Source organism: Argopecten irradians, chromosome 6 (assembly GCF_041381155.1).
Source record: "Argopecten irradians isolate NY chromosome 6, Ai_NY, whole genome shotgun sequence".
NCBI lineage: Eukaryota > Metazoa > Mollusca > Bivalvia > Pectinida > Pectinidae > Argopecten > Argopecten irradians.
The window spans coordinates 33,767,106-33,783,605 of record NC_091139.1 but is presented as its reverse complement, the minus strand read 5'-3'; the positions used below and the strand labels follow the sequence as shown (position 1 = coordinate 33,783,605).

At 36.1% G+C, this 16,500-nt stretch overlaps 1 protein-coding gene across 2 annotated transcripts in view; it reads left to right on the top strand.

Annotated features, from left to right (window-relative positions):
• LOC138325689 (inactive rhomboid protein 1-like) overlaps positions 1-13,947 on the top strand; it is a 32,730-nt gene extending 18,783 nt beyond the window's left edge. For both annotated transcript variants that reach the window (XM_069271512.1, XM_069271511.1), the window contains 9 exons: positions 609-827; positions 1,161-1,272; positions 2,943-3,179; positions 3,566-3,654; positions 4,973-5,039; positions 5,581-5,772; positions 7,128-7,228; positions 7,509-7,662; positions 9,605-13,947. In XM_069271512.1, the coding sequence (XP_069127613.1) occupies positions 609-827; positions 1,161-1,272; positions 2,943-3,179; positions 3,566-3,654; positions 4,973-5,039; positions 5,581-5,772; positions 7,128-7,228; positions 7,509-7,662; positions 9,605-10,075 (1,642 nt within the window). In that variant the 3' untranslated portion in view covers positions 10,076-13,947. The remainder of the gene's footprint in view (positions 1-608; positions 828-1,160; positions 1,273-2,942; positions 3,180-3,565; positions 3,655-4,972; positions 5,040-5,580; positions 5,773-7,127; positions 7,229-7,508; positions 7,663-9,604) is intronic.
• Positions 13,948-16,500: the final 2,553 nt, after the last annotated feature.

The window sequence follows — 16,500 nt, the reverse complement described above, 5'->3', positions numbered from 1 at the left end:
ACGTTATGAATTGTGTAAGCGTGTTTAATCATACGAAGCAAAAGATTAAAACCAAACTGCTTTGCACCATAGTGTTTTTAAGAACAGATAAATAAAACAATTTATAGTTTCATACCGGAAAACCCCAGATATATGCTTCATCAGACTTAACTCATTTTATTTGTATGTTCATTGATAAATTGGCGGGAATTTCTGCCACTTCAAGTGGCTGTTCCAAATGCCTGTCGAACCCAAACGATATAATTCAATTTTAGCCTTATAAATGCCATAAACACTATTAAATGTAAATTTTAAGATATGAAAATAATAGTTAAGACTGTAAATATAAGGATTAAAGTCTCTTTCTGGTGGTTCTATAGAAGGATAAAGTTGAGTAGGGTATCGATATTTGTTTCATGGACTGCGAAGCAGTCCATGAAACAAATATCGATACCCTACTCAACTTTATCCTTCAATAGAACCACCAGAAAGAGACTTTAATCCTTAAATAGAACCTCTACAAGAAGCTTTGATAATTCTTGAAATATGCAAAAAGAAACATGATTGTAATAATCCAACAAGTCTTCAGGTAATCACATGATTAAAAATGTTTTGAAATATTCCATCAGCACTGAGAGGTTTGATGATATGCCGATGCGAGACCTATCACCTAGTAAGAGAGAGAAGCCTGTCCCACCGGAACCAGGGATGAGTCGACTGTTCAGAGGGGTGGTGGAGACGGAGAAGGAAAGACGACAAGCTCTGGTCCTTAGTATGGAGGAAAACACATGTGAAGCTCTAAGTGGAAACTGCTGTGGTGGGGAGGACAAAAATGATGAAACCAAAAGGTAGGTCATATGCAGAGTACAGCTTTCGTTCAGAAAGCTAAGATATATATATATGTAAAGTCAAGATGTATCGTACAATCATTTATGGATTCAGATGGGAATCCATCAAATGGGTCTTGCTTTGTTAAAGGGGAGGATTGCATTGGAGACTTGAAAACAAAAAAAAATATCATGCTTAATAAAACCTCTTTATCAACAGTATCAGGGCCCTATATGGCCAATTTTAACACAACTTGACCCATGTATAAAGACCACCTGGGTATAAAGACCATATTTGTATGGTCCCTTGGATGGTCTTAAAGGACAGGTTTGACTGTAGCTACTATATTTCAGACCCTACTTTACCTGGTTCATCACATTTACACAGACCGTTATAATGATCACTGCACTAGCTCTGTATGGCGTGTCTAACTTTGGAGCGGGCGAGGTTACCATGGATGATTGGGTGAGCATAGTAAAGTAATATTCGCTTGATATGAGATTAACTGTTGTAAGGTCACAGATCTTCTAAAAATCTTATATGACATAAGTACAAAGCATATGAATTTAAAATTACTGAACTCTCCTCGCTGGTTCTTTGTAGTAAATTATTTCACTTCGTTAGATAGAGTAGATTTCCTGTCGGCCTAATCAGCCGTATTTGACCGCAAATAAGACCCCTCCCGCAAATAAGACCTCCCACCTATTTTGACACATTTTCAGACTTAGGGGGGGTGTCTGCAAATAAGACCCCCACCTATTTTTCAGTTTACTGGATGATGGATTTGAGCAATAGGGTAATTAAAAATAACTGTTTGTGCTTGTTATTTTTGTCATTTAATTCAAGTTAATTCACGGGTGATTTAATTTAATTATCAATAACTGCGAATTGTTTATTTTCAACAAAATACGCCGATATATGTTTCCATGAGCACTTCTTATCGGCATGGTTAACACGTTTTAGTGTTCGTAACGGCTTGTCATTTTTTACATGAATCGGCAAAGATATTCGTCATTGATGCAGATCGTTTCTGCAGTCGTGGATTCTAGTTCAATACAATCATTACCTAAAACATCTACTTAACGCATTTACAGTTTCAAATATGTTTATTTGTGAACGTAACGTACCTGTAGTTCACGATCAGTTGGAGAAACCATGCTTTACGTTTCGGCCGCCATGTTTTGTTTAGGCAGTCAGTATAATATGATTAGCCGCAAAGTTTGGTATTTTACTCTGGATACAAAAATACTTGCTACGATGTTTTAGTGCAGTTAAAAGATAAAATATGCAATGAAAATATTCACGGCGATCGATTCACGTGTTTACTAAGACGGAAAGATGGGTTAGTTTTGTGATCGTAAACAATAACCGAATTTGAATATTTCAAAATAACTACACGATTAATAAAACTTCTGGATTAAAATAATATTGCTTATGATGCGTTTAGTGTTTCTTCATTTTGATTCAGTGGTGAATATCGAGACACTTGCAAAAGTGTGTTGTAAAAACATAGTCCGTTTCCCTTTCAGACTTACAACTTAATTAACTGCCTTGGTATTGTTTATATTTCAATATGATTTAATTTTACTCATTATTATCAATACTTGAACATCTCGTTATTACCCATCTGTCATATGACTGTTACAACAATGACAAGACATTGAAAAATCCAAGATGGCGACCTCATATATCGATGTTATCAGGCGTGTTGTCCGCAAATAAGACCCCTCACCACTTTTGACCTTTATTTCTTCTCTGGGTGGGGGGTCTTATTTGCGGTGAAATACGGTAAAAGGCATGTGTCATAACTGTTCAATGCTGTAAATCAATTTTCTTTCACAGCTTATAAATTTCACGATTACAATTTTAAAACAATGTTATGGAGTTTAAATTTCACATACACTACTGTAACTCTGAAATGAATCTATGTACTTTTCTTTATATAAATGAGTTAGATTTTCGTTTGGCCCTAAATGACCCTAGCTGCCGATGAGCCATTTAATTAAAATTGATAAGAAAATGCTATAAAGATAACATATTGCGAATTTGATTTACTGCAAAACATCGTTAAAGAAAGTTGGTTTACACTTCATGGAATCATCATGTAATATATTTCTGTTGTCTTCCTGCTATAGGTGAGAAAACCAAACATGGCCATCGAGTCAGTTCGGCGTTCCGAGTTTGGGAACATATGGCTAGGTCCATCGCAGGCTGACCTGATACATTTGGGGGCCAAATATTCACCCTGTATGAGGAAAGACCCCAACCTTGCTTATGTTATGGAACTAGATCGTGATGAAGAGAGAACATCAGGTTGCTGCATTCGTGACGACAATACTGGCTGTGTTCAGACAGTCAAGTCCCGCTGTAGTGTAAGGATCAGTGTTGATATCAAGTTTTTTTAACATCTTCATTCCAATGACAGTAGATTCATGTGTGTTTCTATATATATAGCTAGATCCACTCCCAAAGACTACCGTTGGTGTACTCCATTAAATTTTCCATTTAAGCAGGAATTCAAGGGTCATAATTCATGACGTTTCACCAGTATTATGTTAGATTGAAGAGCTAACACACTACATAACCAGTTGTAATCATGGGGATGATGTGGTTTTACAGCACATTGGCATGATCGCATAAATTTGATCGGCGAAATGTTGAGAAATGGTTCACTAAATGGTTATCAATGTGTTTTATTGCATAGTTTTTTCATTGGAGTACAGATTGTCTTAACCCTAGATTTTCCTGTTTGTTATAGGGTGTCTTGTCTACCTTTGTGAAGTGGAATAAAACCCATCCCAGTAAAGATGGCTTTACATCTGGACCAGTGTGTGGCCAAGATCCTGGGTAAGTTAGATTAGACCATAACGTCACTGATACTCTATACACTAATTCTGTAGGCATTGAGAGTCAGATTTTACCTAGCCAAGGTAATGTAGTCAATGCTTGAAATATCACTGTATGCTTAGGCACACAGATCATGCTTGTACAGGTCAGGACTTCAGCTATTTGCATAGCGGTTATTTGAATACCGTATTTTCAGAACAATAAACTGCACCTGTGTATAAGCCGCATTTTGTTGTGGCTGTAAACAACCACGCTTCAGTCGGCCGATTTTCCGTGAATTAAACAATTTTACGATTGAACATGTATCTGGTACGTTATTATTTTTATCTTTATTATATATTCATCACATATTATATAGTTTAAACACTTTAACAGTGTTTTTTTTTTTATTTATAACTTTACTAAACCGCCATTGTGTTGTGACTGGAAACAACCACGCTTCAGTCGGCCGATTTTCCGTGAATTCGACAATTTTACGAATGAACATGCATCGAATACGTAATAATTTCATCTGTAATATATTTTCATTGCATATTTTATCTTTTAAACACTTTTACAGTGATTTTGTCGATGTATAACTTAACAAAACTTGCGAGTAAAACTAACGATTTTCACATGTGAATCACGACGTAATAATACAAAAACATCGTCAGATTTTGGTTTTCGTCCACGGATAAGCCGCACTGGTGTATATGCCGCACTACCGATTTTCAGGGAAAAAAGTCTCGGCTTATACTCCGGAAAATACGTTAATTCACTTATTTGCATAATTGTCTTGTCCAGATTTTTTCTTTCTTTATGTTTGCATTTCAACTCTGTGTATTTGCATCAGATTTTTTACGCTTATTTAAATACTAAAATCTGGAAATTTCTGAAAATAAAATTTGCTATTTTGCAGTTTTGTAAGGTATTTTTGATTTGTATATTTCAATGTACTATTCTTTTGCTAGAAATCGGCATGATCAACACATTATGATGTGGTCTTTTGGCATGTTATTTCTGCATGAATCAGCAAGGATATTCAACACTGATGTAATTCACATCTACAGATGTAGATAATTATTTCAATATCATCATTGACTCAAACATTTCCCTAACGATTAGATAAAAAGGACATTTTCAGTAAGCATCACAACACTGCTGGTCAGACACTGGTACTAAGCTTGCTTATTTTCTGTATTAAGATTGAGACCATATTACTAGAACAACAAGTCGTCTTAAGGCAAGTCAAATGATTAATGGCCACAACGTACAGCTTCAAATGTCTGGCTTCTCTGCCTACTGCTTTCCATAATATGTACAAGTATTTTATTTTCAGCTACTGCAAAAATCCAGTGTCCAAACCTCCATTTGAGTGGAATAAAAATGACATGACAAAATGGCCTGTGAGTTTCTGTTCCCAGATCTATTATCTTCTCTCAGATTTACTAAATGATTTAATTAAAAATATAAAGGTTAATGGTCTCAGTAGCGTAAAGTGAACAGTGTTTATACTTTTGATAGAACTCAAGACAATGTATGAAAGATTATTTCTTTTGTTAAATGGTATTATGTACTGTGAAATCATTTCAATTTCACTGTAAGAATATGCAATATATATACTAGTCAATGTCAGGGTTGAAATACACTTTTTTTATGAGTGGTTATCGGCTGGTTATCGGCAGCAACTCTTTGTATCTGCCAAATAATTTTATTTACACACACTATTTTTTTAGTCTCTCCATATAAGTTTGAAAAAATATCTTAATGGTGTACAATTACATAACTATTATGGTTACTGATTGTGAATAGGAAGGTTTCAGAAGTAACGGTGTAAGGTGTCAAACTTTGCATTGGAAGCTGCATCACACAGAATTGAACAGTTAAAATAGAGGATGCCTGTTGTTAAATGTTTTGTATCATTGTTGAAATTCATTTTATTTCTAGGTTTGTACAGACACCAACAAACCAGGCCATCTAGGAGCAATCTCAGTCTCTCAGGAAGACAGACACATGTCATGTGACTTGCTGGGTCGTCCTTGTTGCCATGGTATCCAGGGTGAATGTATGATCACATCCAGAGAACACTGCACATTTCTGAAAGGTTTTTATCATGAAGAGGCTTTCCTCTGTTCTCAGGTAAGTGTATGTTCCTGAGTGTGTTCTTGTGTAAGCCTATGTTCCTGAGTGTCATGTAAATCTGTGTTCCTGAGTGTATTATGTAAGTCTATATTCCTGAGTGAATTATCATGTAAGTCTATATTCCTGAGTGTCTTCTCATGCAAGTCTATGTTCCTGAGTGTCTCCTCATGTAAGTCTATGTTCCTGAGTGTGTCCTCATGTAAGTCTATGTTCCTGGGTGTGTCCTCATGTAAGTCTATGTTCCTGGGTGTGTCCTCATGTAAGTCTATGTTCCTGGGTGTGTCCTCATGTAAGTCTATGTTCCTGAGTGTGTCCTCATGTAAGTCTATGTTCCTGGGTGTGTCCTCATGCAAGTCTATGTTCCTGAGTGTCTCCTCATGTAAGTCTATGTTCCTGAGTGTGTCCTCATGTAAGTCTATGTTCCTGGGTGTGTCCTCATGTAAGTCTATGTTCCTGGGTGTGTCCTCATGTAAGTTTATGTTCCTGGGTGTGTCCTCATGTAAGTCTATGTTCCTGGGTATGTCCTCATGTAAGTCTATGTTCCTGGGTGTGTCCTCATGCAAGTCTATGTTCCTGAGTGTCTCCTCATGTAAGTCTATGTTCCTGAGTGTGTCCTCATGTAAGTCTATGTTCCTGGGTGTGTCCTCATGCAAGTCTATGTTCCTGAGTGTGTCCTCATGTAAGTCTATGTTCCTGAGTGTGTCCTCATGCAAGTCTATGTTCCTGAGTGTCTCCTCATGTAAGTCTATGTTCCTGAGTGTGTCCTCATGTAAGTCTATGTTCCTGGGTATGTCCTCATGTAAGTCTATGTTCCTGGGTATGTCCTCATGTAAGTCTATGTTTCTGGGTGTGTACTCATGTAAGTCTATGCTTCTGAGTGTGTTATCATGTAAGTTTATATTCCGGAGTGTGTCCTCATGTAATTCTGTGTTCTTGAGTGTGTTCTCGTGTAAGTCTATGTCCCGCAGTGTGTCCTCATGTAAATCTATATTTCTGAGTGTATCCTCATGTAAGTCTATGTTCCTGAGTGTTCTCATATAAGTCTATGTATGAAGATTGTTTCTGCACCAAGATTAAATTGTTATATTTTTCTGCTTATTTTTTTAAAAAACGGTTATCAACTAGGCAAGTCATCACACGTCAATTTGGGACTGAACATATTTTTTTCACAAGTCATTGCAATAATTTTTATCAAAATATAGTTTTCCCCCAATAGTAATAGTTTTAATAATATTTTAATTAATTGTTCTTTGGTAAATTTATTAGTAAATTTAAATAAAAGTTGTTTATTAACAAGAGAAGTTAAATAGAATTTTGGATATAACATTGAAGTTTCCTTACCTTTGTAACAGGTAAATTGTATGGCTGATGTGTGTGGTATGATCCCATTCGTGTACGAAGACAGACCAGACCAGTTTGGCCGTGTTTTCTCAGCTTTTCTTCTACATGCAGGGTGAGATTTGATCTGTTCATATCTCCACCGTATCGGTTGTCACTTTCATTCATTGTTTTGACACAGCAACTATTGTTTTGCTTGAAAAGCCTCATTTACAATGTATTAAACTTTTTCGGGTTTGTAAAATATCATTGATTAGAATACCTTCAAGGCATATCTCTTACAACCTTTCAAATTGTCCTCCAAATATTCCGAAAATATCAGGAAATTGAAAAGACCCCATTAATCCCAAACTCCAACAAAGAATAATTGTTTAATTTGGTTTCTTTCTTTTCAGTTTATTCCATCTACTGATCACAATTTTATTCCAAATGATTGTGATGCGATATGCTGAGAACCTGATTGGCTGGAAGTTTATGGCAATTATTTACTGCGGTAGTGGTGCTGTGGGTAGTTTGGCTAGTGCTGTTCTACTTCCCTACCAGGTGGAGGTGAGTTACCAAACACAGCACTATGATACTGCGGTAGTGGTACTGTGGGTAGTTTGGCTAGTGCTGTTCTACTTCCCTACCAGGTGGAGGTGAGTTACCAAACACAGCACTATGATACTGCGGTAGTGGTACTGTGGGTAGTTTGGCTAGTGCTGTTCTACTTCCCTACCAGGTGGAGGTGAGTTACCAAACACAGCACTATGATACTGCGGTAGTGGTACTGTGGGTAGTTTGGCTAGTGCTGTTCTACTTCCCTACCAGGTGGAGGTGAGTTACCAAACACAGCACTATGATACTGCGGTAGTGGTACTGTGGGTAGTTTGGCTAGTGCTGTTCTACTTCCCTACCAGGTGGAGGTGAGTTACCAAACACAGCACTATGATACTGTGTTAGGGGTACTGTGGGTAGTTTGGCTAGTGCTGTTCTACTTCCCTACCAGGTGGAGGTGAGTTACCAAACACAGCACTATGATACTGTGTTAGGGGTACTGTGGGTAGTTTGGCTAGTGCTGTTCTACTTCCCTACCAGGTGGAGGTGAGTTACCAAACACAGCACTATGATACTGTGTTAGGGGTACTGTGGGTAGTTTGGCTAGTGCTGTTCTACTTCCCTACCAGGTGGAGGTGAGTTACCAAACACAGCACTATGATACTGTGTTAGGGGTACTGTGGGTAGTTTGGCTAGTGCTGTTCTACTTCCCTACCAGGTGGAGGTGAGTTACCAAACACAGCACTATGATACTGTGTTAGGGGTACTGTGGGTAGTCTGACTAGTGCTGTTCTACTTCCCTACCAGGTGGAGGTGAGTTACCAAACACAGCACTATGATACTGTGTTAGGGGTACTGTGGGTAGTCTGACTAGTGCTGTTCTACTTCCCTACCAGGTGGAGGTGAGTTACCAAACACAGCACTATGATACTGCGGTAGTGGTGCTGTGGGTAGTTTGGCTAGTGCTGTTCTACTTCCCTACCAGGTGGAGGTGAGTTACCAAACACAGCACTATGATACTGTGTTAGGGGTACTGTGGGTAGTCTGACTAGTGCTGTTCTACTTCCCTACCAGGTGGAGGTGAGTTACCAAACACAGCACTATGATACTGTGTTAGGGGTACTGTGGGTAGTCTGACTAGTGCTGTTCTTCTTCCCTACCAGGTGGAGGTGAGTTACCAAACACAGCACTATGATACTGTGTTAGGGGTACTGTGGGTAGTTTGGCTAGTGCTGTTCTTCTTCCCTACCAGGTGGAGGTGAGTTACCAAACACAGCACTATGATACTGTGTTAGGGGTACTGTGGGTAGTCTGACTAGTGCCATTCTACTTCCCGACCAGGTGGAGGTGAGTTACCAAACACAGCACTATGTAACTGTGGTAGTGGTGCTGTGGGTAGTTTGACTAGTGCCATTCTACTTCCCTACCAGGTGGAGGTGAGTAACCAAACACAGCACTATGATACTGTGTTAGTGGTACTGTGGGTAGTCTGACTAGTGCCATTCTATTTCCCTACCAGGTGGAGGTGAGTTACCAAACACAGCACTATGATACTGTGGTAGTGGTTCTGTGGGTAGTCTGACTAGTGCTGTTATTGATATATACTCTATGAATGTTGCATTATGAAATTGTCTTCCAAAATCTAACAGCCAAAAACGATAACGTGTATGCATTCGTGTTCCAGCAAGCCTTGCTAACTTAAACTCTTTTAACTTCAATACCCTATTGAGTTGATCTATGTTAATTGGTCCAATTCAATTGACAAGAATTCTTGAGTCATTTCTGGCAAATTTTGTCAATAGAACATGTCTGGTTGCACTGTTTATGATATCAACACTATTAGCTTATATGATATATTTGTTTTTTCTATCAAAATTGTAAATGATTACAAGAATTTAATTTTTCTAGTGTTTGAGAAACCTATCAATTATTTCTTTCCTTATATCTATTTAAGGTTGGACCGGCGGGTGCCCAGTTTGGAGTTCTCTCCGTGTTCTTTGTGGACCTGCTCAGCCATTACTTACAGCATCGACAGGAGAAAGGCAGTCGGGACCAGAAAAGACGTCTCTGTACCTGGCTGGCCATTTTCTTTGTTATCATGTTGATCCTCTTTTTCTTAGGACTGTTCCCTTGGCTAGATAACTGGGCACATATGTTTGGATTTTTCTTTGGTCTTCTGATGTCCACGATTCTGGTCGAGGACTTTGGTGTTCAGGTTGATTTTTTGAAGCGTTGGGTTGTAGTTTTGGTCTCCAGCATCCTTGCCTTACTGATGATAGTGATGCTGATTGTCATATTCTACGTTGTGCCTATTACCGAGGGCGACGTCATCTCCTACTTTAACTGTATCCCGATCACGAAAGACTTCTGTAAAAACATGGACGTGAGCATCAATCGCGGCTCCACTTACACTGCCCTACTATAAAGTGCCCAAAACGTATCGGTAGATTTCAAAGTGCTTCAGTCTATTAATTGTACTAATAATGCTGTGTTATGGGAAGGTTGTTTTACCAGATGCCTTTTTGCTCATTCACCCTTCAGGATGCATATGAATACTTCTAGTTTTAAAACTGGAACATATCATTAAGGAATTTCAGGGTTGAAAGGTCAGAACTTAATTTGTAATCATTTCAATTGATGGATTATGATCAAATTAAATGTAGTGATTGGCTGTGGATTAATTAGCTTTGTTTGTACTAACAAGATTATGTATGTTATGCATCCTCTACCTAGAATACAAGGAGAAAAGCTAGAATATTCATGGTTCTACCTCAGTGTCTATACCTGTCACCATAATGTTTGTTAGGCTGTACTTACTGGCGTGCTACAGCAACTCAAAACGATGCAAGTATATAAGCCCCTACCGCTCAGCCACCCACTTGTATGGTAGTGTTAGTCAATTTAAATTTTTCTCAACTCACAATTTTAATAATATTTATCAAGTGTATTTATAATCTGAAAACAATAATATGCTTGATGCATTAATTGAGTTCCTGACTTATAAAAAATTCATAAAATCATGATGTAATGTACTGGTATTTGATCATCAGTTTTGAAAAATCTATATATCCTGCTGTCGAACCTTGTGTTGAATGCATATTGTAAAATTTAGTTTTGGAATGAGTTTCAGTTTTGAGTTTTGAAGTGTTAAGTTTGGCAAACACCATTGTCTCAAGAGAATGCTTTCATTTAAATAAATTTCTAGTAATTTACAGGGTCCTGCAATATGAGTGTGGGTTACTAAGTTCAACTTTATAAGATCCTAAAGTTTTATATGAGAGCATTGATTATTTCCTATGGGCAGCTTGATATTGCTCTGTTTTACATAGATGCATGCTGATATAGACATAAATATTATGTATGTTTGTTTAATTTGTATGGAATTATTTTATAGATGACTTGTATAACACTGATCATCACAATACAGCCTGGAAGTTTAGATAAGTACACATACCTAAAGAGATTATTCAGATCATATTGGTTAGTTATATCATTTATTCTACAAATATTGCCCCTTCCAATTCTGCAGTTGAACTTTACCGGTAATGAAAGTTATAATACAGTGCCATTTGTATAGTTTAATTTAATCATTGTTTTTGTATTAAAAGATCTTAATAAATGTTATGGTTTTTTTTCTGTATTGGTACTGGTTATAGATTTCAGACAATTAAATAATTACCATACCACATGCAGTGCCATTTTGTATTACATTTCTATGTAGCTTGATACATGTATGTGAATGTCGTTTCCTGTTAACTAAATGTTTTGTCGGAAACTTTAAAACGTAACAACAGATTTTGTTTTTCATAGAGAATTCTTTTGTTGGAAACGTGAATAGAAATGGCATATATTATAGATAGAAAGTATTTTTATTTATTTTTTTGTAATTGCACTTATAGAAATTATGTTTCCTTATTCTATAGAAATTATGTTTCCTTATTCTTTATAACTTTATTTCTACAAAACAGTTTTTAGGTTGTGGTTATTTTGTTCATTGGGAATCTTAATATGAATATTCAATATGAAGATTGTTTTTCACAGTTATGTTTATATATGCTATGAAATCTCTTTTTAAAGAAACACTATAATTGATTTTATGAATTGGAGCAAGAGCTGTTATCCTTCCTTAGGTTGTTTAATTTTTCTTCCAAAATATCATGGCTAATACCTTTCGATTTTTAAGGATTCTTAAAAAGATTTGACTGAGATACCTTAAAAGATGATCAATCGCCGACAGAGCATAAGAGATACTCATTGAACAATAACTTTGAACAATATTTCTATTTTGAGTAAAATTAGAAGCTCAAAGTTTTCAATGGTGGAAATGGTGTATAGTAAGTAACTTTTGTAACTGAAGGAAAGTACTATTTTATCTGCTCCTGTTTTTTACTTTTTGTCAGCGGTGGAGCAACTTTGAAGTTTTGAGATATCTATAAAGAGTTATCTACTTAGTAGTAATATCAGATATGTTATTTATTTTATCGCACATAAGTTCTTTTATTATTTATCTACTTAGTAGTAATATCAGATATGTTATTTATTTTATCGCACATAAGTTCTTTTATTATTAAACTAGTTAAGTTCTAAAAATAACTTTACAGGTATTTCTGGTATATGTGTCTTTATTCCATTATAGTTGTTTAATTTTCTGTCATTTCATTTATTGAATTGTATATCTGTTATCATTTCTCATTCCATGTCATACATATTTATTTCTGAGTTTTAATGATACATTTTTATTTGAAGCATATTTCCTTTTGTAATGTTTTAACGATTACCTCCCCTTAAACCATATAACCTGCCGTAGATAGTTACAAAAGCCATAGACCTAAACATGAATGCTATGCATGCCCAACTAGTAACCATGGATAGAAAACTGATAATTTTCCATTAATATACTAGATAAAGCATTGAATTGATAGAACCATCAAACCTGTTAAAGTTGTCTTTGTATCCAGTTGGTCTTTTTACAAAGCCAGTTGGCCTTTTTACAAAAGTATAATTGTATTGAAATTGATCAATATCGACCCTTTCTTATCGAAAAGGTGGTCATTATACAGAGGTGGTAGCTAAGACAGATTTAAAAATGTATGTGTAGAAATATATCGCATAATTTTTTCTGGATGATTATAATTTTGTACCTTGTAGTTTTCTTTACTCGTAAAACATACCCAAGAATATCATAGTTGAGGCTTGTAAAGCCATATAGTCATTTTGACGGTTTTATGATAGGAGCTTGATGATTTTATTTCCCCGTACCTGCATAATTACCTGTGAGGTTACTATCGATGTGTGTCTGATATCAGTACTAGAGTTGTATTTGTCATGAATGGTGGGTGTTTTTCATGATTACTGGATGTTAATTATGCCTGAAGTCCTGCCAGTACAAGATGTCTATTATGTAGCTGTTTTAGGGTTTCTTGCTTTAAAAGCAGATTTAGATATTATGAAACTATAATATAAAACCTTCTTCATGAATGAAAGTATATTGTCTAATTTTGTAGTACACAGTACATGTGTTTTTGCATTAGTTGTTTAAAAATGATAATATGTGTATTTCAATTTGAAATAAAAATGGAAAAGTGATAACTAAATACCAAATTTAAAACAAATTACAAAATAAATTTGCTAAGAAAATAGCTGGGTTGTATTATTGAAGACATGTAATTACTCTTCTGTGGATCTGTAAGTCTGTGACTGTACACATGTAAATAAGGATTGGAATTAATTGCAATGCAGCAAACTTTGATTTAATCTAGTTATGCAATAAATGTCATGTAAACTGAATTCAGCATTGCCAGTAAATAACTTTTTTATAATTTTACTGTAGATCTCAAAATAATCTGTTACCTTATTCATAAAACTCCAATTTCATGCTAAGTAGGAAAATATTCAAGGTTTAATATCATAATTTGCAATTTTTAGACCTGATTATCTGAAATTCACACAATATTTTTTGTAAATTTTCCAAAACAGTACAAACAGTCTTGTGTTATTCCTAGAAAAGATGTTATTTTATTGGGTAGTTGGGGGATGTGTATCTTGTTTTATGTCTGCTCAACAAATCGGGAAATTTGTTGTCGTATATTTCGTGGCTTATATAGTTATGTGATAAATGTATCTACAAAGATTTATTTCATTATAATGTATTTCATAGTGAAATCTTAAACATGTATCTATATTTTCTCTGGAAGACTTTTATATTTGTTTACTATTGGCCTCTTTAATACATTTACATTTAATTAATTAAGTTTATATGATCTACTCGTCCACATCAATAAATTATACTAAAGAACATTTCTGTTTTGTTTAGTTATTATTACAAATGTATAACACATTGAATTTGGCAGAAACATATTGTTTCTGTTCTAGATAATATAGCTGTACTGTAGTGTAATAACAATGACATAAAAGGCCTAGATTTGTCCACCTGTATCCAAACTGGATTTTCTTAATTGTTGAAATTGACATTGAGATTCTTTTTTGATCCCTTGCAGAGGCAGTAATTAAGATATGAAAATCCTGCACCCTGTTATTAGCTCACCTGCCCCGAAGGGCCGGTGAGCTTATGTCATGGTGCGGCGTCCGTCGTCTGTCGTCCGTCCGTCCGTCAACATTTCCTTTAAATCGCTACTTGTCATAAAGTACTGCATGGATTTTAACAAAATTTGGTCAGAAACTTCCTTAGGGGAAGGGGATCAGATTTTGCATAAATGGTGACCCTGACCCCCTGGGGCAGGAGGGGTGGGGCCCAATAGGGAAAATAGAGATAATTCCTTTAAATCACTACTAGTCATAAAGCACTTGATGGATTTTAACCAAATTTGGTCAGAAACATCCTTGGGGGAAGGGGATCAGATTTTGCATAAATGGTGACCCTGACCCCACTGGGGCAGGAGGGGCGGGGCCCTCCTATAAATCGTTACTTGTCCTAGAGTTCTGCATGGATTGTAACCAAATTTGGCCACAAACATCCTTGGGGGGAAGGGGAACAGAACTTTTATAAATTTTGGCTCTGACCCCCCGGGGGCAGGAGGGGCGGGGTCCAATAGGGGAAATAGAGGTAAATCCTATAAATCGCTACTTTTCCTAGAGTTCTACATGGAAAACTATAAATCGCTACTCGTCCTAGAGTTCTGCATGGATTGTAACCAAATTTGGCCACAAACATCATTGGGGGAAGGGGAACAGAACTTTTATAAATTTTGGCTCTGACCCCCCGGGGGCAGGAGGGGCGGGGTCCAATAGGGGTAATAGAGGTAAATCCTATAAATCGCTACTTGTCCTAGAGTTTTGCATGGATTATAACCAAATTTGGCCACAAACATCCTTGGGGGAAAGGGAACAGAACTTGTATAAATTTTGGCTCTGACCCCCCGGGGCAGGAGGTGCGGGGCCCAATAGGGGAAATAGAGGTAAATCGCTACTTGTCCTAGAGTTCTGCATGGATTATAACCAAATTTGGCCACAAACATCTTTGGGGGAAAGGGAACAGAACTTGTATAAATTTTGGCTCTGACCCCCCGGGGCAGGAGGTGCGGGGCCCAATAGGGGAAATAGAGGTAAATCGCTACTTGTCCTAGAGTTCTGCATGGATTGTAACCAAATTTGGCCACAAACATCCTGGGAGGAAGGGGAACAGAACTTGTAAAATTTTTGGTTCTGACCCCCAGGGGCAGGAGGGGTGGGGCCAAATAGGTAAATAAGAGGTAAATATTCAAATTCCTTCAGAAAAGAAACAATGAACCTGTATTCAGAACATGACTTGACATTAAAAACCAGGTGAGCGATACAGGCCCTCTGGGCCTCTTGTATAAATATGCAGTATAAATCTCGCTTCTTAAATTCCATCAGACCTTAAATTAAAATTTGTTTTAGAAGTTTATTTTATAGATGGAGAGACATATAGATAGAAAGGACAAATGTAAAAACAAAACTGTTATATAAATTTTGTTTTCAATAAATGAATAATGATATATATATGCATATTTATTCTCAGAAAATATTCTGTTGAAAAATAAGTTTTCATGTTTTCTCTCGAAAAATTCATCAGTAAACTTTTACCAGAAAAATGTTCATTTGATCTTAATGCAGGGGTTTTGAGATCCCAATGTGGGTAAAAAAAAGTACAATTTCACGTCAATAAGTCCCACCATCCAGTGATTATGATGTCATCATTTGAAGTGAGTTTCCTGACATCATAATTACCGGAAGGTGGGACAAATCAACGGCAAGTTGTACTTAATTAAACCATGTAATTTTAGGATTTCAAAACCCTTGAATTGGGGTGGAAATAATCACAATATTGATAACATTGTTATCAAAAGCCTGTTAAATTTCTAGATCAAAATCTTTTTAAAAAATTCAAGTTTTTAAAAGTCATTAATAAAATAAGAAAAGAAATATTGATGGCCTAAGACGAGATTACAACGTTTTTTGCCTTCTGGCACAGTGATAACTTATATTAGTCAACTACCACACAGTATAAGGATGACGGTGGGAATGATAAGACGCCCCACATTATAGAAAATTTACATTTCATTTATTTGAATTAAATTTTTCAGAAGGTGATGATAACTGTAGTATTTAATTATCGCTTTCGTTTTACATTCACATTTTAAATATTAAAAGCTGTTTCAGCAGAAACACATATAAGATTTAAATTTTCAGCTGATTGGAATAAATGATTAATTTTATTTACAAGTAGGTTCATTGGTTATTTAATTTTTATTTCTGATACAAAAAGAAACAACAACAAAAATGAAAGGATTTTTTTTAAAATCTGTCCTTGATGTGTTTCGATCCGACTTTAAATCAGAAAGTGAAAGTAGAATATGACTAATGGCTTCG